At 31.6% G+C, this 27,598-nt stretch overlaps 1 protein-coding gene, 1 long non-coding RNA gene and 1 pseudogene across 6 annotated transcripts; all 3 read right to left on the bottom strand.

The window, feature by feature from the left end:
* Positions 1 to 605: 605 nt before the first annotated feature.
* Positions 606 to 3,885, bottom strand: LOC129299940 (uncharacterized). Of its 4 annotated transcripts, none has more exons than XM_054938444.1 (5): positions 3,652 to 3,885; positions 2,217 to 2,536; positions 1,477 to 1,581; positions 1,322 to 1,369; positions 606 to 1,080 (listed from the first exon to the last, which is right to left on the bottom strand). In XM_054938444.1, the coding sequence occupies exons 2-5, from the start codon at positions 2,484 to 2,486 to the stop codon at positions 841 to 843; spliced, it is 663 nt and encodes a 220-aa protein (XP_054794419.1). In that variant the 5' UTR covers positions 2,487 to 2,536; positions 3,652 to 3,885; the 3' UTR covers positions 606 to 840. The 4 variants fall into 4 exon arrangements, with proteins under 4 accessions (XP_054794419.1, XP_054794416.1, XP_054794418.1 ...); XM_054938441.1 differs by having other exon boundaries at positions 3,705 to 3,884; XM_054938443.1 differs by lacking the exon at positions 3,652 to 3,885 and adding an exon at positions 3,440 to 3,604.
* A 13,975-nt stretch (positions 3,886 to 17,860) lies between these two features.
* Positions 17,861 to 19,671, bottom strand: LOC129299942 (uncharacterized). 2 transcript variants are annotated; one of them, XR_008590665.1, is made up of 2 exons: positions 19,090 to 19,671; positions 17,861 to 18,748 (listed from the first exon to the last, which is right to left on the bottom strand). It is a non-coding gene; the product is annotated as an uncharacterized LOC129299942 (long non-coding RNA). The 2 variants fall into 2 exon arrangements; XR_008590666.1 differs by having other exon boundaries at positions 19,508 to 19,671.
* Positions 19,672 to 21,463: 1,792 nt separating this feature from the next.
* On the bottom strand, positions 21,464 to 22,237 carry LOC129299941 (uncharacterized; annotated as a pseudogene).
* Positions 22,238 to 27,598: the final 5,361 nt, after the last annotated feature.

The raw sequence follows: 27,598 nt of genomic DNA, 5'->3' as shown, positions 1-27,598 counted from the left end.
GCATTTATGCCAAAAATGCACAGTAACATCCCCATGAAAAGCTGCTCACTGATATATTATTTGATTAGTTTAATTAGGCCCGTAATGGACTCACGGATCGACATTGATGAGCCTACAAGAACTGCCCACATCAAGAATGGACATGGACCTTGATTAGATGAAAATCATACATCCGTAAGTGAAGAAATTAGATTAAAAAAAAACATCAATTAAAAAAATAACTCCATATAATAATGTATTGAAGCCTCATCGTATGACCCAGAATTGTTAATTTCAAGATTGAAGTTGTTAATCTGAAGTCATGTGTTACTTGATGAAAACAAGCTCCTTACGGTAATGTTTATATTCTCCATTTTGCACATCTGCAAAAGTGTTACCAGTCATCAAGTTCATGTTCTCGACCTATTTTAGAAAAAAGTTTTCAAGGAATCATTTCGAAACAGGAGAGTAAGCAGCAGATAGTAAAATGACGGATAAAACTGAGCTATGAATGCATCGATGAGGCCTTTAAAATAGCTTCAGCATCTAATCAATTCTCTTAATTTTCTGTTTCACTCTTCACTTCACGCGGAATCAATTCATTCAGAAGTATCAAGCATGTCACATTCAGAAATCTGAATCGGAGCAGGTTTATAGAAAATGAGCATCAACACATTGTCACACAAGGAAGATGTCAACTTTGTCTTGGACAGTTTGCTGACGCCAAGGCAAATGCCTGAGTGCCACATATGCACATTTCATTAACATTTCCATTCAAATACAACAATTCCTTTTTTACATTATTGTGGCATTTCAGTCAAGTTACATTCCTGAACATTCATAAGCCTTCCAGCGACGAGACTAACTTACAGAAGCAAGTGCCTCTAACAAGGAAGCAACGAACTGCATTTGGGTGTCCTCATCTATTGTCAAGAACAGAGGCACATGCACAAACAGGGATTTTATCCCGCTTTGCTCTGCAAAACGAAGAGAGTGATAGTACACGTAATTGCATACGAACCTGCCAGCATCATCAGATGTCATCACATCATAACCCTTCTTTGTCAATTCCTTCGTGATTTCCTCTACAGGAAGAGATGTCTGCACAATAATGTGAACATAGTAAATCATAGACCACTTAATGAATGTACTATGCGGCAGAACAGCTGAAACAACGTCCTTTATGTGACCATGGATTAAAGTTGCCGGTCCGCCGGCCATCAAAAACCAAATGAACAACTCAGACTATTTGCTATCAACCAATATGAGCTGAACTAATGAACGTTATGCTACAATAGGTTTACACATTAGGCTTCAAGCTTAAAATAAGTACATAATGTACCTCCCGCGTTCGCATGATTCCGCCATCCGAAGGAACAATTGGGACTTTCTGCAACACATGAAAATTTAGTGAATGTGTGCATATTAAGATAGAAATTATTAGCTCTAACGGCTTGATAGGATAAATTAAACATGATTGTGCAATTACTATCTAACCTGGGGCTTCCATCCCATTTCATCCGGGCAACGGAAAGTAGCCTCATTGACAGCTTGGTGCTCTATAGCAAACCTTGTTGCTCCACTGTTAACCCCAAAATGCAGCTATAAATGTAATTAACAATCCAAAAGTAAGTTGAGGGAATTAAAAGAAAATTGTTGAAATTACTACTGATTCAATATCGATGAATTCAACAAAAGGAAACATCTCAGTGAACTAAGTACACGATTCCCTTTTTAGCTCAAACTTATACTATGCAGCATATAACATGAGCACTAAATTGTAAAGTCCATTTTCAGTTTTCCGTTTGTTGTAAGCTAAAACTTTTAACTCATACAGCTATAGAGTCTTTTAATTGAGGCCCAAGTCTGCAAGCTTTAAATATTAAGAAACTAGACAATGAAGAAATCACTCCATAGGGCATCATAATCTAGTGCTGACAGAATAGCTTGAAGGAACAGAATTTGAAAGATTAAGTTTCCACAATTCCCTTGCCGGACCCTTTTTTAGGCCGTAACCTTGAGATCCTCAATCTTTCACAACTACAATCTCTAGTCCAGACTTAGAACAAGCAGGCTCTAAATCAAAATGTCCTCTATAGTTTTGGTTTTAGTTCAGTTATATGCTAAGCATTTTTACGGGGAAGAAACCAGAGCTTAAAAGTCCAATAAGAATCTTTGATTGAGAACCACAATAACGAAGAAATCATCATGCTTTTGCAATCATAAGGGCAACTCACCCATATAATTTTACGGGAATTGGAAGATTCAGAGTCCTTGGGGCTAATGGAAGATTGCAAAGTCTGGTATAGGGTAACAAGGGCTCCTTGACCAGCAGTCTCCAGAATGCTACAGCTCCCAATGACTAAACCTTTAGGTAAGCCCTTCTTCTTCATATACTCCGTCAAGTTATTGACAATTGACTCAGTCGGATTCTCTGAAACCCCATGGAATTTCTTGAAGCCTGTAACATGAACAGTTACAGTTGCTGGAGGACACTCAGACCCCATCTATCTCTGATAATTAAGCTTAAAATTTCAAGCGTCAGGTTTCCAGATACCTGCATAAAATGATGTGTCATTCTGAGTTAAGGAGGCATAAACTGAACTGGTTATCTAAATTGGGAACCACATCCATGTATATATATATATATATATTCCTCGATCCACCGTCACGAAATACTGTAATAAATAAATACTAGAAGACGGCATGCGGGTTCGTACTTTTTACTTGTTCATCACGTAATAATCCAATAACTAGTCCCCCTCCCCCTCATTTTTTTTTTGGCCATAACGAGAATCCACTGAAAACTAGAAGGCTTCCACAGGAAATCGAATTATAGCCGGTAGAGAGGATGTATTTTTATGGGGGAAATATGAAAGAAACGGAAAGTTAAAAAGCTAACAAGGACGTTTGATATGCTATAGAATATGAGATAGACGAATCAATTTAAAAAAAAAACTAAAAATAAATGATAAGGTGAAATCCCTCAAACACCCTTAATCGATCAGAAAATGAATGGCAAGAATCATAATCATCGGCAAGCAGAAGCCCATAAACATCAGATCAGTAAACCAGATGTTGGCCAAACAAAAAGGATCAACCGGATCAGCAAAGTGAGGTAGATCATCAGATCAGACAAATCAAGAAATCAACCTAATATCAGTCGGAGAAGAGAGGGAAGAACCGGCCGGAAGCAAGACCGCTAGAGTGCCTCTTCCATTGGAGATTTTCCGGGAACCAACCGGTTTAGAGTAGGCTGAAAAAGGAAACACGGCAACGCTTTGTCTTTCCTCGTAAGAACTAAGAATCCAAATAAAACATTTTTGCAACCCCTGCTATCCTATTCCTAACGTGTCAGCATGCCGAGAAAAAAATGGGTCGCAAATCCTAAAAGCTGAGTTCGATTTCGATGATTATAGCATAAATCAGCAAGGATCTGACTCATAAAGCGTGGACGCACATGTCTAGAGCCAGATAACACCGTTGACTACTGAATTCCCACCGAAACCTCTTTAAACTAAAACACGTTGCCAAGACGCCATTCGAATAAAGCAATGATCAGACACGCCTGAGCGATCAAAATCGAGGATGACAAAGACCCAGAGATTTTTATTTCCGTGAGGAATAAGTTGAATCAAACATGTTTTCTGAGAATTTAAGAAAGAAGCGCACTTTTTTTTTTTTTTTGGCCCAGAAGGAAGCGAACTTGGAGCCTTTTCCCTTACCCGTAATCTTCCAATAGTTGAAAAGGTAAACAGAACCCCACAGTCTTGACTACTCAGAGTAGATGAACTCGTTAGGATTCCGACCAGGTTTAGAGAAAGAGAACGGAGACAGGAGAAGACAGAAAGTTCCAATACAACAAAACACTTGGTAATGGATGGTGAAGGACACGGTGAGATTTGAATCCTCTCCCTGTTCCCTTCCTATACATATTTTTACATCTAATTATTAATAAAAATTTGGGATCTTATTTTTAAAAATATTTAAATAATAACAATAAATAATTTATTTATTATTTATTATTTTTTTGACATTTGCCTTTGCCACCGTTGAAAAATCAACACTAACAAGTGGACACCAAACAGAATTAAAGGAGGCACAAAAGCAATAATGCATATCATTAGCATTCAGGACATTCTTAGTGATCAACTCCTCCAATTAAAAATTAACTTCTTAATTCAATAGAGTGATAGATTCAAAGTTAAGTGGTTATCTCCTGAAGACGGATGAATCGGACTTGACATAGATGGCTCCACCAATAATTAAGTGCAACTTCTTATGGCAGCTTAATCCGAAATGGAAAAAAAATTGGATTAAAGGCTTCTCCAAATACCTTGATTACCACACAAGTACGGTGGCAAAGCTTATGGACATCTTGGAAGGACTTAACATTCGCTGGGTGAAAAAATTTGATAAAGTTAATGTCTACTCTGACTTTACAGAAAGCGCTCGCACTTATGCGCAATGAATTCTCTATGAATCACCCCCTTGTGCTACTATCAACAAAATCAGAGATCTTGTTATGAAAAACTGGATGGTCACTTTTGATCACGTTTTTAGAGAAGTAAATAAATGTGCGGATTGGTTGGCTCACCAAGCTCCTGTCGAAAGCCCTAGAGTTCATATTTTCGATACTCCGCCTCTTGGTTGTATAAATTTCATGTACGCTAATATGACACATCATATCACATAGCACGGTTTACCCGTGGCCTTTTATTCAAAAAAAAGAAGCAATAGTATAACATCCCAATTTAAATTTTAATAGTTAATTTAGGTTAATAGAAATTTTTTTTTAAAAAAAAAAATAATATTAGAGGTAAGAAAATTAGTAGAAAATGATTATTAAATCTAATTTAGGATATAATTCTAAATTTAAAAAAAATTAAAAAAATAAATAAATAAATTTATTAAAAAAATTAATTAAAAAAATTAATTATTAAATTATTATTATAATAAAAAAAAGGGAAAAGGGTATGCCAAAAAAAAAAAGGAAGAAGAAGAGAAAACGAATTTGCTTTCGGCGCCGCATGAATAGTAAGTATAAAATAATAATAAAAAAAAAGGGGGGGAAGAGAGAGAAGAAGAAATAATAATAAAAAAAAATATGTGGGACCCACTGAATTTTTATAAAACTCACCTTCCTTCATTTCCTCATTCATTCTCTGCGCGAGCTGAGGCGGAGAGAAGCGAGTGCCGGTGCGAAATATCTAAATTTTTAAGGTAAGAGTTTTTAATAGGATATTTAGGGTGTGATTTTAAGCTTTTCAAGACTAAGTAAGTGTTCTAAAAATTTTTCTTAGTCATCCTTCTTATTTAGTTTCTGAGTTTGTAGTGGTAGAAAATTTAAGATCTGGAAGAGGGATGAATTTATGTTGAATAAATATGATTTTTGAGGTTGTCAGTAGTATAATAAATGTTCTAGAGTATAAATTTATTGATGATCTTTGAATCTGTGGCTTATGGATCAAATTCTAAACTAGATCTGAAAATATATGTTGATTTATTGAGGTTTAGATGATTATTTGGGATGAGAAATGAATTATTATGGTTATAGGATTATGATTCTAAGCTAGAGACTCAATTTTTAATTTTTGGGTATTTTAGGTACGAATTTATAAAATAAAAAAAAATTTGATAATAGAAATTTTTAAAATTTGATTTTTAGATTATTAATGTTTATTGATAATTAAAAGAGGAGTTAAAAATTTTACTTAATAGTATTAACTATAGATTTGTATTAAGATTGAGATTAGGAATTATGTTATATTTTTAATTCTATTATTAGAATTATTTTATTAGTTTCAAAAATTGAAACTAATATTTATAAATAATATGTTATTTGTAGATTGTATTACTGGTGAAGATTGTGGAGAGAGAGAAATTTTAAGGAATAATTTATTGAAAAAGCCACAAGGTAACCATGCTTTTAATTTATGATTAGTGTTACTTCTTGTTAATTGGGTGATTATTGAGAAAATTATGAATTTTGTAATATTGTATAATTGTGCAATATTATTATGAATTTGTTTAATTATTGTGGGAGGTGTTGGGAGACTTGCTATTATTGTTGTATTTATGTGCCACGTGGTACGCCCCTATTGTAGCTCAATAGGTGGCTTGTAAGGGCTCGGGCTAATCTACCTTTGGCCGGGTAATTTAGCACCGAGTGAGGGCTACGGCTCGAGGTTAATGGAGGGATATAAGGATGGTTGTTTGTGTTTATTATAATATTTCTTATATTTGTTGGAATTATATTATTTTTAATTCTCACTTAGTAAGCACACACTTAACTGTTTGTATACACTATCATAAATTGGCTTTGGTTACTGGGACTTTTGAGTCTCATTATGTGGTTAACAATTTTCAGGAGAAGAGCCACGAGTGACACGTAGAGGAGTCCCAGAGGCTTAGTGGTATAGATTCACTGTCTCTTTTGGGTATTTAATTTATGATTTATAATGTGTTATATTGCCAATATTAGGACTTTTTTATGTTTATTGTCAATTATATGAATATATAAATGTAATCATGCCTTTCAAACTATTTCTATTTTTGGTACAATTTGGATGACTGTAATTTTAATATTTGGTTTACTTTGGATTGGTTAAAATGGCATGATTATAAGGTCAAATAACTGGCTTGTGTTGAAAATTGATTAAATTGCTTATTTTACTTGTTGGGAGTATAAGGATGGACAAATGTGATTTAGTTTACTTGTTGGGAGTATAAGGATGGACAAATGTGATTTAGCCTAATGGCATGTGGGAGGTAAAAATTTATCTGAAATGTTATAGTGTGTGAGTTGAAGCCAATTATAAAATATTTTATATCGAAATTATTGATATAAAAATGTGTTGGGTGGCTGTAACCAAACTATGGTTGAGTTAAATTATTTAAAAAAAAAATTTTGGTGTGTTACAAATAGTGCATATGGTATAGTTTTTATAGAATGGGATTAGGACACTCCCGTCTCATGTTTCATTTAAAAAAATTGTTAAAATTAAATTTTTATCTCATGTTCTGTCTTGTTCTAAAAGTCGTTTCATCTCATTAAGAATTAAGACAAGATTTAAACTTCCTGTCGTCTCGGCAAAGCGGATAATGTGAAAAAAAAGTCTAGATAATAATATTCATTAATTAAAATTTTAAATCACATAACTTATTAAGTTTAAAATTAAAATAACATGACTATATAAATCACAATAATTATTAAATTATATAAATCACAACTATAAATGTACAACTTAAAGTCAAGTATGCATGAGATATAACACATTATGATAATAATTATAAGTGGTCTATAGACTAAAAGAGCAATAACAATAGATAAACTCGGCACAGCATCAAGGCATTTTTTTAATTAAAATTTATTAATCTAGTGACTCTTTTAAAATAAGGTAAGAAATAGGATATAAATAAAAATTATTAAATAAATAGATATAAAAATAAATTATATTAATATAATTCATATATTGTATAGAAGGATATTAACATATACTACTTATTTTATATCATTAAAATTAGTAGTATAAAATTTTTAGTTTTAAATAAAAAAAAAATTATTGAAATTATAATTAATATAAGCATAAATTATATTAATATATTTAATATATTTAATGTATATTTTTTAAAATAAAAAATATATATATATATATATATAATTTTTGAGATATAACATGCCAAAAGCAATCTTGTATTTTGTTTCGATTATTTTTAAATTAAGATGAGATATATTTTTGATATGATTGAAATAAAATCAAGTCAATTAAAAATATATAAATTAAACAATATGGAGGAATAAATTTGTGATTGTAGAAGCAGTGGAAAGTTGTTGGACTTCATTTTTCCCTTTTCTGATGGCATCAATTAAGTGCTTCCTTTGTGGCTCTTCACAAAATCATCAGCCACGAGAGAGTGGAAGATTCCTTTCGCCGCTGTGTTTCTGTCGCACGTTAAAAGAGAAACTGAGAAAGGCATCGTGGTTTACTTAAGCCTGAAAATAAATTTAGACTGAAAAAAAAAAACACACTGTTTTTTTGGCTTGAATAAAATTAAAAATTCTTATTTTAATTCCTAAAATATAGTCTTTTTATTTTATTTATAAATATTTTTAACATGTTTTAGTGAAATAAAAAAATATCCCATCTAATTCTATTTATAAGTTATTTTTAAATTTTAATTATTTCACTGAAACTAATAAAAAATAGTTAAATGATTGATATTGTTTAGAAAAAGAAATAATTATCAAAAATTATGGAAGGACAAAATTGAAAGAAAATAATTATCAATCAACTTTTTATGCAAATTGACTAGTAAAAGTGAATATGAATTCTTTATAGAAGATAACTTGTGAATATGATTGAAGGAAATATAGCTCATTAACTTTGTCCAAAAATTCAATAAATTTTTAATTTTACTCATATTAAATATACATATTTTAATAATATATTTTTTTCCTTACCAATATTTAATGTTGGAAGCATTGGGAAGTTGAGACTAGGATTTGTATTAGAAAAACCTACAAATATAATGTTTGATACAATCTTCAACCTTTGAGTTTGGTGAAACTCATGTAGGTGGGATTAATGAAACCCACCATTGAGATGGTATTGAAAATCTAAGTTTGGGATTGACTTTGCTTAGACCAAAATACCCTCCATTTTGAACAAATGTATGCCTTTTGTTCTACTTTTCCAACTACTTCCATCTCATCTCCACCTTTATCTCTGTTGCCTTCTACTCCTTCTCCAATCTTGCAACCACTGACATCTAGATCTCACAAACTTTGTTGCCTTCTCCTTATCCAATCTTGTAAACACTGCCCAATAGATCTCACAATTGTAATCACTAGATCTCAAAGCTTCAAGCAACTACTTTCGTCTCTTTCTCTTATAGGTCCGACCTCTATGTCCCTCCCTCACAGCTTCAAATTGGTGCAACAGTGTTTGGGAGGAAGTTATTAAGCATCAACTAAGTTCAGCAAAGGACACACATTGATGAAGGGGGGGTTGATGTGCCAAATGCAATGAAGATGAACTTGTTTATGAGTAGAGGCAATAGCGTGAAGTGTGGTTAGAGAACTTGGGCGGAGGCCTCTTTGCATCACAGTGGTCGCTCTTTGAGAGAATGTGAAGGAGAGTAATCAGAGTTAAGGTCTCCACAAATATTATTTGATACCAAACATAATTTTAAAACCTAATTCCCACCACTACTACTAATATCAATTTCAATCTCAATTTATCTAAATTGAAGCCTATGTACTAAACAAGACCTAAGTATACTTCGTTGTTTGTTATGACAATTATGAAATAATTCATTTTTTATTAGACCATATCTATAATAAAGATATGAAAAATTTCATTGCAGTCGACGGTTTTGGTGACGTGAATTTTGTTTTTTACGCTAGGTGACGTGAATTTTTTAATGAAAGTAATTTTTTTCTTAATTTCCTCTCATGTATGCTAAACAAATTATTTTCATTGACGCGCTCCATGGACAGTTAAGGTTTGAAACTGGAAAAGCTTTAGTTATATATATATATATATATATAAGGCATAATATTATAAATATTAAAAGAGAACTTAAATGGACAATAAAAAGACATAAATTCAAAATATTAAAACTCATCCAACCAAAAAAACTAGAAATAGAGAAGAGATCTTCTTGCGTGATGCGAGTATCCACTGTGTGAAAAGCATGAAAATTTATGTTGTGTATATTATCTTGAAGGGTAAAATTATTATATAGGATTAATGTTCAATTTTATTTTTATACTTATTTTTTAGGAGCGTTAGTACTATGTACTTTTAGGTGGGGCAACTTTATTCTTAAGTTATTTTTTTAAAAAGCAAAAAAAAGTAAAAAACTCTTTTATTAGTCAATCATTAAATTTTTTGTTTTTTGTTGACATGACACATGTCTGGAACTCACACACAGTGACAAGTAAGAATTTAATCATATTCTTTAATGCTAATTTGCTCATAAATTCTTTTTTTTAGAAGCATTGACCACCTTAAAGTCTTTTTCTAAGAGCGTTAGATACCCTGAAGTCTTACTAAAATAAATTTTAATAAATATTATTAAAATATTTAATAATTTAAATATTATTGGTTAAAACATTACACCACCCAATTTAATATTTTAATAATTTTTATATTTTTAAGTCTTACATTAAAAATGAAGGAAATGAACCTCCAAATTAATAAAGAGATTTTTTTCTCCTCTCCCTATTTTTCTCTTGTTAAGTAACTTTTTTGTATAATATTAATAAAATAAGCGATATATTTTAAATAAATATTTTTTTATATATTGTTAGTCTTAATTTTTCATGTTTTTTATTTTACTCTTAACTATAACATACAAAGGGTATTAAATTTAGTATAACATTTTAGAGGAAAAACGTTATTCGACCAAAAAAATTACAGTAAATGACCTAAAAATTTAAAAAATTTAATTAATATTAAAAATATAAGTAAGTTCTAACACATGAAAAAGGTGTAACAATTTGGGTATTATCTCAGAGAAAAGATCAAAGATCAATGTATAAAAATAAAAAGTCATCTATAAATTTATAAAATTCTAATTTGAGTTGTTAATATTTTAAAAAGTAATTTATAATTTTTAAATGAATATTTATAAATAATAATATTTAAATTATTAAATATGAAAATATTTAATATTTTGACAATATTTATTAAATTTTATTTTAATAAAATTTAAGGCACCTAATACTTCTAAAAAAAGACTTTTAAGGCCATGTTTGGAACAAAAAAATGAGGGTGTGAAATCGACATTAGCACTGATTAATTTCAAGTTTTATGTTTAGTATGAAGAAATAAAGATTTTAATCCCAAACTCAAATCCCATCTAGGTAAGATTACCCAATACTACCCACTCCCTCAAATTGAAAAATCAATCTTGGGATTGATTTTTTTTGACAAAAATGCCCTCCATCCCTCTCATCTCTCCCTCTGCCCTTTGCCCCTTGCCTCTCACATCTCCCCTTTTACCCTTTGCCATCCTCCTCCATCGTGCTCCCCACGGCACAATGGTGCTGTTAAAACTAAGAAGAAGAAGAAGAAAGGCGACGCAAGGGAAGTTTAGTTGAGCAAATCTGGAAACATGGAGTTGCAAGCATGAGGCTTTCACCTAAATTTGGAGTGTGAATGTGAATGTAAAAAATGTAAGGCTTTTGCACACAAGGGATGAGAAAATGGGTACCCTCCTCAATGGTTTCAATAAGAATGCCCCCTAAGTGGTAAGAGGATTGCTTGTTGGCCATTGTTGATGCTTGGCTACTTATGGAAAGAGCACCAGAAGAAAGTAATCAATGAAATGTGTGGAAAGAAAGAGTGGAACAAGAAATGTGTGGATGTGAGAGAGAGAAATTTGAATATATAAAGCAAGAGATAGATTTGAATATTTTACAGGAGAAGGAAGATAAAGCGAGAGATCTGGCAGGTTGAAGTTAAGAAGGAGGAAGATGAGGATTGTTGAGTCTTTTAGCTAGTTTTTGCTACTTTTTTTATCCCATATACCAAATATAATTGTAAAACTTATTTTCAGTTCCAATCCCACTCTCATTCCTATAAAATTCAATGCTTTATACCAAATAAGGCTTAGATACCCAGCACTCCTGCAAAAAAAGTTATGGGACAAATTTAGCTTGAAAGTAAATGGTTTAAATCTTACATGTCACTATATGTAAAACAAAAGGCAGAAAACAAAAGGGTATTTTTAGACCATTTACTTTAATGGCCACATCAGCATAAAACAAAAAATTTAATGGTCTCCTAACAAAAAGGTATTTTTGGACCTTGAAAAAGTACTTTAGGGAAAAAAAATTAATCCACATAAAAGTATAGGATGTTCAATACTAAAAAAATAAGTATAAGTGTAAAACTGAACACAAATCCTATAATATAAGTTCTTTCATTAATTTTAAAGTCTTCGTGCATTTCAGGAAGAGTCACATTCTGTGATTTCATTTCACAGAGAGGATTATTTAAATTTTATTATATTTTTTCTTTTATTTTTAAAATATTACATTTGAATAGGGGTATCTTCGCTTATAATTGAGGAGAGCAGAATGGGTCAAATCCATCTCCATCTAAACCTAACGTATTCCTTCACTCAATCAAAATGCATGATGCCGCATAGTTTGCTCTCAAGCAATCAACTCCAATCACTTACGTTACTAGGCCACACCTCTTACGACGACCTGTGTATTATTTCAAGTCAAAAAACAAGTCTTTTTTTCCAGTGAAATATTCCTCTAATTAAGTCTTAAATATAACAACTACTAATTATTTCATATATATTTTCTTCGATACTTTCAACTTCTCCCCAAGACTAAGGAAAGCTGATGATTGTCTCATTAAAAATGTTAAAGATTGAAGAAATCTTCCTATCTGTTCTTAATTAAAAGCATCTATTTTAAAGGACATGCTACCTCTAGTTCTATTTTTAAGATATAGGAAGATGAATTTTTCTACCATAATTGTGAAGCGTATCGTTGTTTTTTCATTGCAAGTCTTTGCCTTTACCCCAATTAAATGTTGGTGCATGTTATTTAAAATTATCTCAAGTTTTAATTCTCGCTCATTCCTTTGTGAAAAGAGGTGAAATTAAAATTTTATTAAATTTTTAGACCTGGTGAATAAGTTTCAAGAATTTTCTAATTTCAATAAAATATGTTGAGAGTAATTTATAAATGAAACCAAATGGTAAAACAACTAATTTGAAAATTTGTATGTAGCATTTCTAAAAAAAACACTAAAATCCCAGAAACTCGTGCGAAATTGCTCATATTTAGGATGATAAGTTCTTTGTTTTGCAGCACAAAGGAAGGAAGTAAGGGACTATTATAAATAAAAAAATTGATAGCTAATTATTTAACACCTAGATTAAAAAAAATAGAGAAGTTGTTAAAAAAGACATGACTACAAATTTGATTGTTGAGAAGGATTAGGAAATGTTTTGGAATGAGATCCTTTGCTGTCAATAATTGATGAAGGTTAAATGACATCAATGTCCTAAATGATAAAAAAAACAAAAATTGAGCAAGGTTCTTCATTGTCAATATGTTACATAAGATCCTTCGCTATTAATATGTCACAAGCCCCTCGCTATCAATAATTAAATGTCAATATGTAACTCAACTTCCTTTGGTGTTGATATGTCAAATAAGGTCCTTCAATGACCATTTATTAAGCCCTGAAGCATGAGATCCTTTGATGTTAATATGTCATATGCAATGGTTTTTGTACAATATACAAATCATCTTCAACGAAGCATATGCAATATTTCTTCTATGATATGTGACTAATCCTAATAAAATACAATTTTATTTCATGTATTCGAATATCACTTGTGAATATTTGAATATCCCTTATCAATTTTCCTTATGGATACTTTCGGAAGCATATGCAATATTTCTTCAATGATATGTGATTGATCTTCAACAAAATAAAATTTTCTTTCATATATTCAAATAGTACTTATGTATATTCAAATATCCCTTATTAATTCCCCTCATGGATACCTTTAAAAGCATATTGTTACATCCCATATCAGAAGAACTTTGGAAGGGTCATAGCCATATAAATGGGTGCACTGACATAAGGATGTTCAAAGTTATACTCATTCCAATTGGCCTGTACTTGTCCCGATCAAACTCATCTAAAAAAAATTAGGATAGAATGTTGTGAGATGAAACAAAAAAGGGGCTAGGACAGTTAGGACCCGAGATACCTTTTAGGATATCCCATGTCATCCTGCTATTATATATATATATATATATATATTAATTATTATGTTTTTTTTTGTTTATTTATTCATATTTTTTGTTTATTTTTACTTTATTTAATTTTGAATTGATTGGTAATACTCGATCTGGCCAAGCAACTTGTGAGATGTTTTCTCACTTGTGCATACTCGAATGTCCCTTATCAGTTAGATACTTTTGGAAGCATATGTAACGTTTCTTCAATGATATGCGACTAATCTTCAACAAATAAAATTTTCTTTCCTATATTCAAGTATCATTTATGTATATTCGAATATTCCTTATTGATTTTCCTTATAAATACCTTTAGAAGCATATTGCTATATTCCACATTGGAAGGACTTTAAAAGGGTCTTAACCATATAAATGAGTACGCTACATACCCCATCGAGCTAACTTTTTAGGAAAGAGTAATGGGCCCAGGTTTTGCCTGAGCCATTCATACAATGAGCGTCATGGATTAGCTGAGGGAGCTATTATGTCCCATATCAAAAGAATTTTAGGAGAGTCCTTATAACATCTCAAATTTTAATTTTAGTGTTAGATTGTAACTAAAGGATTTAATTAGTTAATCAAATTGATTATGAGTTAATATTAGAGTTTCAATAGCTTTTTGGGCCTATTGAACCTCCTAAAAGAGTTAGAATAAGGTTTAAAGGAATATTGGGCCTAAATTAGAAGGCTTTAATAATGCTGCATATTTTAGACCTTCCGTCGCGGTAAATGGTGTAGTTCACCATAATGGACATAACAAAACTTTAAAGCTTGATCTGCTATTCAAAGACACAAACACATAAAGCATTTTGACAGAGATTTGAAAGAGAGGTGGTGCACTGTTAGGGTCTCATTAGGGAAACATATTTAAAGTGATATAGAGCCCCTACATCTTTTGATAAGGCTTAAATTTCTTCTCCTTCCTTAATTAGTGCGCTTTTTATAATTTTTGGGATAAGGAGTTAATATCTAAAATTGATGTTGAACCACAACCCTTCTAATGACTTAAAGGGAGTCCATGGTAGCTTTAAATGCCATTAATAAGAGGTTTAGAGTTAATCATAAGGATAAATAATTGGGTTTAAGCTAATAGGGGTAGTTTATAGTGGTTATTAAGCTTTATGAAAGTTAAATAAATTAATAAGAATGAGTTTTGGGCTTAGTGATACTTAATCATGCTTAATAAGGGTTTAGACCTTCATTATGATTAAGGGTTATTTAATAAAAATTAGTCATTAATGTTGTTTTAGATCATTGTTATAGACTGATTGTGTTTGAAATTTTACGAAGAAGCTCCCTCAGGAAGCCCAAATTAGACTCTTGGGGTGGTATCCCAAGAGTAGAGATAATTGAGAATTTAATTATAGTATTTCATTATATTTGCAATTGTGAATTATGGGAGATTATTGATGATATGTGTTGAACTATTTTAGTATGTTGTTGATATCCATTGACTTTGAGTTAATGCAATTTTGAATAGTAGAGAGCTATATTAGTAAAATCCATGTGATATGACCTCCATTATATTTGTCCACAATGGTTGGCATAGTTAATTACTTAATGTGATTAATATTGCCAATAATCTATAGGTTTAGGATAAGTCAAGTACGATGCTCGATATCACCAATTTCTAGAGATGACGACATAGGTTGAGTACTCAAGACACCCTTAAATTTGGGTAAGGAAATGCACGATGTGAAAGTGAACGTGGGAGCTTTTGACCAGGTGAACCTTCACAATTGGAGAGAAGGAGTAGTCAACTCACACGAATTAGACCTATATGAGTTAATAGTACATGATTTCAGTCATAAGATATAAGATGGATGCATTAAGCATATGGCATTTGGCTTTATGATTAACTGTGATTAAGGTGTGGTTTTTTTTATGTGATATAATTTGCTTACTTGATTGTAACTATCATGCTTTAATATTCTTTGATTAGATTTCTTGATTATTAAGATTGTTTAATCTCACTCCTGTAACTTAATATTTTTTCAGGAGATGATAAGACGAAGAGCAAAGGGAAAGTCTCAAAGGCTAATCACTTGAGACCTTATGTGTACTATCTTTAGTATTTGATGTTGTGTAATGAGGTTTATATTTGCCAACATAGGATAATTGTAAATTGTTAACTATAGATCATTTGTATCTAAGCTTTAATCACTGACTTGAGCATTTTGATTTGGTGGCCTTATGTTTTGTGAGAGCCTAACATACAAATGTGTGATATGATTGAATGTTATTACTCTAGCATATAGATTAATATCATGGCATTTTTATGCATATGAAGTTTATGTTTGTGGAATGGTAGGGTCAATGGCTTGTGATGAGAAGCACTTAGTAGGTGTCTTTGGATTGAGACTCGATTAGAGCTAAGTATTCCAAGATCCTTGTTGGGTGCCAAATTGAATTATAACTAGTGCTATTTGCTAGATGTCTTACTTATCTACATGTGGATGTTTGGATCAACTTAATTGAAGTTCCAATGCATTTGAAGTTTAATTTTCACATGCTATAATTTTGTGTTGATAAAGGGGTTTTCATCATAGCGAACACATGCTTGGCTATAATGAATGAGGCAATTTGTAGTAGGCCACGACGAACATGGCATTTGACCACAACGAAGTGGTTTCTATATTACATGCCACGACGAATTGCAAATAAGCCACAATAGATGAATTTGTAACGTTGGTTGCTGCTAATGAGTTTGTAGCCACAACAAATGTTCACAATTATGCAAAAATGATGTTTTATTCTTGAACCAATTGCCTTCAAAGCTAAACTTTTTATCATGTTTTCACATATCTTTCTGACTCTGCTTTTAAGTTTTTTTTTATTATTAATCTTTTTCATATAATTTTTAGGATTCCATTATTTAAAAAGTGTTCTCTGAACCTTGATTTGATTATTGGTAGCCACAATTGATCCTTATTAGTAAGGGTTAGTGGCTTAGTTGAGTTAAGTTGGGTTAATGACAATAGTCATTGTAGTTCTGACTATGTAAATGGGTGCGTTGCACACTTTACTCAGCTAACTTTTTGAAAAAAGGATAATAGTCTCTTGACAATATGTAACCTTTCTTGAACAATATGCGACTGATCTTTAATGAAGTATAATTTTCTTTCAAACGTTCTGTGCATATAAGGCAAAGTGCAAAATATCCTTTCCTTAATCAATTAAGTGCATGTATAAGAAAACTTGGAATTAATCAACGATTTTAAATTTGTGAAATATTAAGAATGGGGGGCCTAGCATAACCAGAGGGTAGTGTCACTTTCGTGAGGACAATATCAATTAAGCATACACGCCCACACAACGAATATATGTACATATTCAATTGAAGCCAAGGCTGCGGCAGAGATATGCTTCAACATGCAAAGCTTTTTTGCCACTTAAAGAACAGGACATTTATTTTGTTGGGTTGAAAGATCAAATAATTTAATACGAATTACTGAATATGAGAACCAATGGGAGAAGGGAGTGGTAGGAATATTGAAAATAAAAGGTTGTAAACAACCGTTATTTAATTATCAATACTCTTATTTAATTATCAATACTCTTAATTAAATTTTAAATATATATGATTCAAAATTTGAGAGTATTTTATAAATTTATAGGAGCTCTTGATATTAAATTTTATTATATGGGATCTAGATGCAATTTTTCATAAAATTTTACATATAATACACCTTCTATTTGAATATCCATGATGAATACTCAAATATCCCTTATTATTAATATAGAATTTGAAAATTAAAATTTCAAGATATATGAAATTGATATTTGAATATAGCACCGTTTTTCATTAAAATGTAAATAAATATTCTAAATTTTTTTATCATTCATGAAAGCACACGATATATTTGAATATGCTTTTTCGTATTCTAAAACTTATATCATTTTTCATGAAAATATTAATAAATATTTTAAAAATGTATTGCAAACAAAAATTCTAAAAATTTTAAATTTTTCAAAAAAACATTAATGATCATTATTATTATGTGTAAAGCTTAACCACACCAACTCAAAGCATAAAGAAAAATAATTGAACACCAACAAATATTCATTTATAAGCAAAATAACACTTGAAGCAAGAAATTGAATTCAAATATTCATTTATTATATCACGTAATTTATATAATAAGAGTCACAAAAAGTGAATTTTTATATCCTGAAATATGCATATGCATATAATCATGTATGCTTTATAAATGAAAACAATTTCATATACATAAACATTTACAAATATCACATCCCAACAACACTCATGATCTATTCATCTTAGCCTCCGTCTTCTCTGCATCTGGATTGTCACCTTCTTCTCCCACTTTATCCTTGCCTCCTGATTCTCACAAATATACAATGCTTCCATCTTCTCCAAGACTTTGTCACATGGAAATTACCATGAATGTACAAACAAATAAGAGTAACTAGTCAATATTAACTGCCATGGAAACAAGGCAGTACAAACCAGAGAAGCATTGGACAAAACAAAGGCCATGGAATTCTTCTCCAACTGCACAAACCAGAGTTATCCCAAAATTACATACACCTGTTATCCCAAGCTACTAGTTGAACTGCCCAAGGCAACAAAAAGTGACAGTTTCAAGCCAGAACACGGTTCATTTGATAAACAAAGAAAAAGAGCACATTAGAGTAATTAAAGCCAATAACTATTTAACCACACACCTGCAAGTCATGTCCAGGGCACATGAGAAAATAATTAAACCATAGTCCATCTATTAGGTAGTAATTCTGGAACTCACCCTAAGATTTAAAATTAAACAAGTTGGCGATCATTAGGGAAAAAAAATGAATATGCAAGTCTGTCATATCTTGAATTTGAATGCTACATCTACTTACTTAATGTTTTGTAAGTATTAATAGAAGGATTATATTAAAGGATCAGAAGATCAGTACCACATCAAAACCGATGAACAAGGGGAATCCCAATGACTAGCGAAGCTTTTGACAAGGGAAGCCATCCTTATTTCATAGCAAATGTTAAGGCAATTACAACATAGGCACAAAAAGAAAGAAAGAGATTAGAGATGAAAAATCCTGCTTAAACTTGGAAAGGAATGGTTGAATGTCTATTTGAAGATTAACAAATCTGTATACTTGAAGAATAGAAACATAATTCCTAATGGATTGGTAGCAACAGCACTATTACTCAAATCAGCATAAGATGGAAAGAATTCAGGGAGAGAATTATCGAAGAACAACTGAAAAATAAATCTCCTACTAATTTGGACAGTTATATGATTAAATTCTAAATAATCAAAATCTTCTACAATCAACTAGAATCATATCTCATCAACACTTACCAATGATGAAACTTAATGTGGATGGAAACCCGGGATCAAAAAGTAAAAATTGAAGGGAAATAGATGCCGGGGGGAATTCAAATCTAGATTCGAAGTTAGATTGAACAAAACCGATCTCGCCTAATTAAAAGTTATGCTGTGAAAATTGCTGTGTAGGGAATGAAAGAATTGAGCATCGAGGGAATCCATGACCATGAGGCACCGGAAAGGGGGGTGGAGCTAGAGTAGTTTGGGTTCGATGAAACCAAAATGGTTTGTTTGTGAGGCAACGCCTGAGAGGAAGAGAAAGGGCGAGAAGAAAACGTTCCAGGAGGTGCGGAGCTTTGTGATTTTGATGGATTCATCAAGAAATAGAAAACTCCCTACGATTTAAACCGTCTTCGCTCTTTCATCCAGTGTCTTTAAAACCAAATCTCACCTCACTTTCCTTTGTCACCACCGCCATCGAAATCGAATATACCCATTATCGCCTTCAAAATCATGGAGCTGTGGCTGAACGATGTGCACGGGAGCGGAGCAGGACAGATGAAGGGGAGCCAAAGGGGAAAGGATTTGATCAAGGGCATTTAGGGTTTTTGCTCATTTCATTTATTGACATAGCAGGATCCAAGTCCTTTTTCAAATTTCAAGTTCTTATCAACAATAAATATTATGGTAAAGTTTTTTTAAATAATTTTTCTTAAAAAAATATGTTAAGTAAATATCATGAAATTTTAAAAACTAAAATTTAAAAATATTAAAAAAATTAAAGTTTAAAAATATAATATTTATTTAAAATTATTTTTTAAGAATATAATTTATCAAGATAATTTAAATTTATTAAAAATTAAAAAAGAAATTACATCAGTTGAAAATTACAAAGGAAGAGAGAGTGGGGATTTTTATTTAGACAACATTTGCAAATTGAAGAAGAAGTTTTTTAAATGTATCTATTCCACTAAATCATATTCTAATGTTGTTAGTTTTAATTGAGAATAGTTTTTTTTTAAAATATTTTTTATTTACATTAACTTATCGTGATCTTATATTTAAGCGGTTATAATTTATGTTAAAACCAACACTTGTTAATTATTCATTTAACCTTATTTATAAATTATTTTTAATATATTTTATTAAGATAAAAATAAAATATTAAAACTTGTTACCTCAGACTTAAATTTAATAAATTTTTAACTTTAATTTTATTAATTATATTTTTTTAATAAGCTATTTGATCTCATTAACATTTAATAAAGGATAAAAATAAAAATTATAATACGAATTTAATGAATTGACTAAAGGAGAAAAAAGATCTCCCCTATCCACCTCACAGCACATGAAGGGTTAGGGTGTGTATATATAAGTAGAGTTTGAAATCTGATTCCTCACGTCCCGTCCAACACTGTCTTGCGAAGTTAATATTTATTTAATATTCAATTTACATTACTTCTTATCTAAATTATAAGATATTTTCTTTCAATTCATTTTAGTTCAAAATATAAAAATTTTAATAAATTTTAAATTTATTTATTTTACTATTATATTTATTAATTTAATTTGTTTTATAACTTTATTAATATTTATTACATTTTTTTTATTTTTTATGATAGTTAAAACTTTATTGATTTATTAGGATGTTGACCTTTCTTATGTCATAATATTTCATTAAAAAAACATTACTTTTCATTTAATTTATTATTTACAGTTGAAAAAAATGATAAAAAAAACTTATAATATTTATAATTAAAAATAGAAATATAATTAAATTTTATTAATATTTAAATTATAATAAAAATGTCATATATTTTGGATAATCTTTAATATCTTGATTCATCAAAGTCAAGCATGTAAAACTCTAGTTTACATTATAGTACCATCCTGCCCCTTCTCTTTATCAAATTTCCAGGGCGACTCCCCCTTAAAGTTGATGGGTATACTTGTAATTTCGTTAGTGCGGCTCCCGCGTAAAATCACACGGTCTTTGACACCTTCGGGCAGTCAATTTACACGCCTTTGGCTCATTGAAATCAGAACCCCACTCGGCAACCAGCGCCCATGTGCCATTCTATGCCATACCAACTGATTCAGCCTATCGAAAGCGGTGAAGCAAGTGATGATGATATGGATTGAGGTCAAATTTTGTTTTCTATTTTTTGTTTGTAACAGCGTTGGTCACCTTATATTTTTAAGCGTGACAAAGTTTTTTTTTTTTGAACTATGTCTCAAGAGAGCAAAAATTCTCCCATTATCTAGTAGATTGTCATTGTGTGGGGCTCAGGAAATATGATTTGGCTTTCAATATGTGGAAGTTAACATTTTGACCGTCTGGGCGTCCCATTTGGAGGAGAGGGACAGATGCTATTAAAACTTTACTCATGACACGAAGCAGACGAGATCAGAGAGCAAAACACAGAGCAAGCAAAGAGAGGGTTATGCAGGACTTCTGCTTGGCAAATCCACTCCCTGAATGAGAACTCGGACCAACTGATTTAAAAGCTACAAACCCTCAACGATCAAAGTATGTTTGCTACTATCCACCACGGAGACTTTGGAGATAGCAGTAATAGTCTTCTCCTTTGTCTCAGAATAACGGAATCCAATAAGCAAATAAGCACCGGAACCAGCATTCTTATCATCCTCTCCCAGTAAATCCAACAAGGAGTCCATCGCTGACTTCTTGGACTCAGCAAGACCGATTTAAGACGAGTAATCAAGTTCCTGGATTCAGACCATATGGCCTCTCTTTTAGACGAGCTGGAAAGGGCACCGTCTTACAAAGCCCTACTCCTGAACATAATCTCATGGCGATCCAGCTTAGCGATGACCGAATCAATGTCGCTCTGAGTTTTGAGCTTTCCTTGGGATAAGTTGGGGGGACTGGCATTCTTTGGCTAGTGAAACGGCATCGTTAAGGGTGTGCGAAACTGACTGAAGTAGCTCAAGTGACAAAGAATTGGACGAGTAATTAGGAAGCTCAAAGGAGAAATCTGTGAGCTGAGTATGGAGATCGAAAAGTTTGGCTCTAATCAGAGACCATTTACCCTTAAAGTTAACAGCAGTGGGAATCTCATCCAGAAGAGAAGAAAGGAGCTGAATGGAGCCATTGAGAACTTCGTTCTTTGACTCTTTCATGGCGGAGGCTCGCAGTTCAGCAAAATTGTAGTGTAGAAATTAAATGGCTTAGACTTCACAACGATGAGAGGGAGAGAGAATAGGAGGGGGAGAGAGAGAGGGAAGTGATGTGGGGTGTGTTGCATGCTCTAGATGGTCAAAATGTCAACTTTCTTCTTAGGCCCCGTACAATGAAAAGTCATTAGATAATCAGAGAATAAATCACCAATTGATAAAAAGGGATTGTTTGCTCCATTATTAATTAAGAAAAAATTTGTCCAACTCAAAAGTACAAAATACACAACGCCCGTAGTGAAAAAAACAAAAGGATAATTAGACTTTTAACTTTAATTATATCCTGTCCTTTTTGAGTTCCCATGTTTAATTATCTTGCTCTCCCCATTTGATCACCTCACTGTCACACCCCTGTTCTGTTCATAGGCGCGTTAACTCGAGGAGAATATTATTCTCTCTTTACTCTTTCCCCTCCTATCTGCAGGCATACCTCACAATAGATCAGAATGGATGGAGGAAGGAGGAAGAGGATATTGGATGGCGAGGAAGAAGATAGCGAGGAGCAGAGATGGAGAAGTTCTTTGCCTTGATAAGAAGCACCAAGAGGTACGTGATCGCCTCTCTAAGGAGAGAGAGAATAACAAGAAGTCGGAGGAAGACAAGTTAAGAATGTCTGGAACCCGTCTTTTCAACCCGAGGATTTCATTCATGACTATCAAGATTTGGGGAATTAGAAGCACCCACCAGCTGGTGGTCCTTCCAGTGAGAAGGAGGTCGACGCACAAGATAAAGACTCAGAGCCAATCGCAGAAGCTGCGCCGCCGCCAGCACCACCGCATGGAGAAGAAGATGAGTTAGACCTGAATCTTTCTTTATAATAACGTATTGTGCTGATTTGGTTATTGGACTGCTGATCATTGATTGTCACTTTGAATGGTTTAGCGTCGGCGATGAATCATCTAGCTTCGTAAATCGGAGTGACCGACTTCTTATGTCCCCAGTTATGTTGTTTTAATTCACTCGTCACAAGTTCAATGGAACAATTTCTTCTTCTTTTCCTTAATCCCTCGTAGGCCGTAGCTCTGTTTTTGGATAACCGTAACACCACTCTCTCGTAACTCCCAAGTCTGAACGAAAGGAATTGCAGGATTCTAGCTGCATGCTCCATCAATTCTTAGATGTTTTTAACCAAATTTTACGTATCAATAAAAAATTATTATTTAATTAAAATCATATAGAGCTTAATGATTTTCTAATTTTGTTTCTAACAATATTATAATTAATATCTTGGAAACGGTAGGTATCCGTATCACACAGAATTAGCCGTGGTAGTTTCTTCAATGTACGTTTTCCATCCGCCGGAGTATACAAACACTTTTGGTGCTAGTCCAGAAAACAGAATCTTTTGCCCAAAAAAAAAAACTTATCAGTAAATTTTTCTTTTTTCCAAATATGCTTGTTAATTGTATATAGAAAGAAATTATATAAAAGAAGTTTAAAATAAATAAAATATATTAATTTTAATTAGAAGGTAATACAGAATTAAAAAATAGTGATAATTCTTTATAATTTTGAGGATGCAAACCACTTTTAATTTTTTTTTAATCCATCAGAAAAGTTAAAAGTTTCTATATTTGGATTTTTTGAAGAAATATTTAAATTCTTAAGGCATTGGTTGGCCAATTTGGCCGGTCGAAATATCTTTATTTATTTAAATAGAGACCGTAAATCAATTAAGAACTATTTCGTCCATCCGGTTGAACATAATGATATTGTTGAAAAAAGTTAGCTTTTTTCTTTTTTGGGAAGTACCCCTATCTGTAATGATAATAATTTTTTTTGCAGTTCCAACTACACTCTTCTAATTTGAACAAGAATTGCATCATACTTGAAACTAGGTATTTTTGCTTACGATAAAGGGAAGGGAGCATTAAAGCCATACAGTAGTTGTTCTGGGAGATAAAAATTGGAGGGAAAAGGGGATTCTGATCACGTGCAGCGTCTAGGAAGTACCTTCACTATAACTATTAGATTGATCTTGTTGTCGAGAGAGGCATTGGCGTAAAATTAATTTAGTACCTGTAAAAGTACAAAAACAAATCGATGGACTTCAAAGCCACGAGCACGCACCCTCCATTTTTTTCTTGGATGGAAATGGAAGACTTGAAGACGAGGCCGTTCAGTTTTTTCTTGCATCATCGTCTTCGATACAAGGCCTGAACAGGTTGCAGCAAAGTTTTTAGCAATGGCTAAAGTAGAGCAGCGACAACAACATGAAAGGGCAAAGGCTATAGGTTTGAAACTATGTCTCCTAGGTTCTGGTTTTGAAGGTTCTAGGTCGAGTTTGAACTTTGAAGGGAAGCAATGGGCAGCAGAACGGTCCAAACTTCTATGCTTGTCCGGCTTGCTTTGCGGTGCTGACGGGGGTTTGTAGGTGTTCGATTATGATAGTTATGCTCCTCAACGGATTTTTTTTTGTGGGCTACAGATTTAATGTGTGTTTGGTTTTTAATTTTTTAAAGTTAATTTAATAAAAATTTATTTAATAAAAATTAATTTGATAATAGTCGGTTATTGTAATAAAATTTTATATTTGAATATATTTTTAAAAATTAATTTAACAAATTAAAAGTTGTTTGGATTAATAAAAATTTATATTTTAAAGTGTATTTTTTAATATGTAATGAAAAAAAAAGGATATTGATTTATGATAATTTATAATTTTTATTATATAAATATAATAAATTAGAGGGTTTAAACAATGTGAAACAAATTTAAAATAACATAAAATTTTAAAAAATGTTGATTACTTTAAATTTTAAATTTTAAATTTAAAAAATATATAAAATTCTCCTAATTGATATTTCATTTGAATTAATTCTATAACAAATGAACAATTATATTTTATTGTAACTTATACAAATATTTTAAAATTTAAAGTCTGAAGCCTTCTTAGCAATGGATTAATTTTATTTTATTTTAATAATGAAGAAATTATCAAAGATGCCTTAGTGTAAAAAAAGAAAAATTTGGAAATTTTTTTGTAATTTATCAATTGTTTTTTGTTTAGATTTGTTCCCTCTTATGCAAAGAACAGGCATCATTTAGCATCTTGTTCCTTTTCCTTCTTTCCATCAGCAGCAAGTTTCTTCCTTTTTCTTTCTCTTTTTGTTAAGCATCATTAAGCTTCCTCCTTCACCATTCAGCTCCATCAACAGGTGCATCATCTTCGCCTATAGTTGTTGTGAAGTTCTACTGTGCATCATCTCCATCGCCAGATCAGGAGCTTGGGGAAGGAAGAATGGATAGAGTCAGATATATGACTAGACAGCAGGGGAGAGATGGAGGACAAACACCAGAGCGACAGTGAACTAATGGTGGAGCAACGGCGGAGCGAGACAAGTGACACACATACAGAAGAGAAAATGAGATGTTGTGAAAGGCACATTGAGCAAGTCGAGCATGAGAAGACAAAACTGATAAGGGAATATCATGGTCATTTTAAAATAATAGGTATCAATAATTAATACATTGGTTCGAATGATATTCAAAAGCTAGAAATCCAAGCTTTTGAATTTTTTTTATTCTAACCATTTTCAAAGTCCTTTTTAAAAGTGAGTTCCATATAATTTTTGAATCTCAAATAATATTTAAATGTCAAAAGCAATAAAACCAAACGCACCCTTAGTTACTTTTGTCTTTTCCATATGGATTTTAAGTTTTAGTTGATTTTATGTTTCCCATATGATTTTAGCTGTGTTTTGTTGATTTTTGTTGCTCATGGATGATGGGCATTTTGCAGATAACAAGAACCGGGATTATAAATCAACTCTAAATATCATGGAAACCAAAGCTTTGAAATTTCAGATTTTGTGTTGATAGCTATTAAATTAATTTTACACTGATATCTCTCTCTCAACCATAAGATCAATCTAATGGCTAATATGAGACACCTCCCAACACTTCAGGTTAGCCGCTGCATGTGTGACCCAAATCAAGAAAAGGCTAGGGAATACTCTTCTAATCTTATTTATAAATATATTTTTAAAAAATTTACTTGATTTATTTATAAATTACAATATATCTTTTAAAGTAATATTTAAAAAATATTTTAATATTATCCTTCATAAGAGAAAAAAGGTAAACATAACATTATTTTTTAAATTTATTATATAGGAACATATTTTAAATTTTATGCACTTTATTCTTTATTTTTTTTATATTAATATTAATAAAATTAATAAAAATAATTTATTAAAAAGATCGGGGGAATATTGTTTATCTCGAACTTCTGACAGAGGAAGAAGGTAAGGATGGGAAACATCATGGGCATTCTAGAAGTCTCCTGCCCCAGCGTTCATGGTGCAGACAGTTGTCCTGGACGAGAAATTTCGATACGCGTAATAAATAGTGGGGGCTTAAAATCAATGTCAGTGTAGTACTACAATCTTGGCTCAGTTATATCATGGACAAATCTTGTTTTTCAAATTTCTTGTCACAAATAAAAGTGTTATTATTTATGACAAATGATTAAAAAGCTAGTACATTTGCTCCGAACGTTCTACATGTTACTACGAGAAATGAACACAGGAAATTAGGAGTATTATTTATGACCAAGAGTAATTTGTTAAATTTTTCATAGTACATATAAATCAATTATCATTATATGATTATTATAAAAAGCTAATAACTTGTTAATGATTATATAATTTGGCCTATCTTGTGCTACATACTTTTTTTTTGCTAGTATTTTTTTATTTTGAAATGTATATTTGTACCAACAAAAAATCAACATGGGGGCTTTTGCACACATAACCCATATCATAAAACTAAATAAAAAAATAACATAGCCTTTTTTAAATTTAAATAATAACCTTTTTAAACATTTAGTTTATAATTAATTTATAAAAATGTCCTTTTAATATATGCTTTTTTGCAAATATCAGAAGGTTTAAAATGTAAAAAATTTCTAAAACTGAACGCAATGAATGCGAGTTATATACAGTCTAAAATGACACTTTTTTAGAAGTGAATGCTAGAGAGAATATGGAATTGGATGTGAGAGAGGCAAACGCGAGACAGCAAAGTAGTGTGAGCGAACCATAATACGATCATCATGAGAAACAAACAAACATGTAAGATATATCAATGGTACTCGACAAACGGAGCACGTCGGTGGAAAAATTGAGCTACAGATTCATAATTTTTTATTTTATTAGTTTAGGTATTTAACTCTTGTGATAAATTAAGAGTTTAAAATTTTTTGTGTGCTAGGTTTGTTTGGGCAAATTATTATATGTTTTTCATGTACTCTGATTCACGATACTACATTATTGATATACTGTTGTATATCACTAATATATTATCACACAAGCAATATAACTAGACAATCAAACATGAACTT

This window comes from Prosopis cineraria, unplaced genomic scaffold (genome assembly GCF_029017545.1).
Source record: "Prosopis cineraria cultivar Desert tree isolate PC_DT_omini unplaced genomic scaffold, ASM2901754v1 PC1360, whole genome shotgun sequence".
In the NCBI taxonomy this organism is placed as follows: Eukaryota; Viridiplantae; Streptophyta; class Magnoliopsida; order Fabales; family Fabaceae; genus Prosopis; species Prosopis cineraria.
The sequence above is the reverse complement of the archived record's forward strand: the minus strand, read 5'-3'. Positions and strand labels throughout refer to the sequence as shown.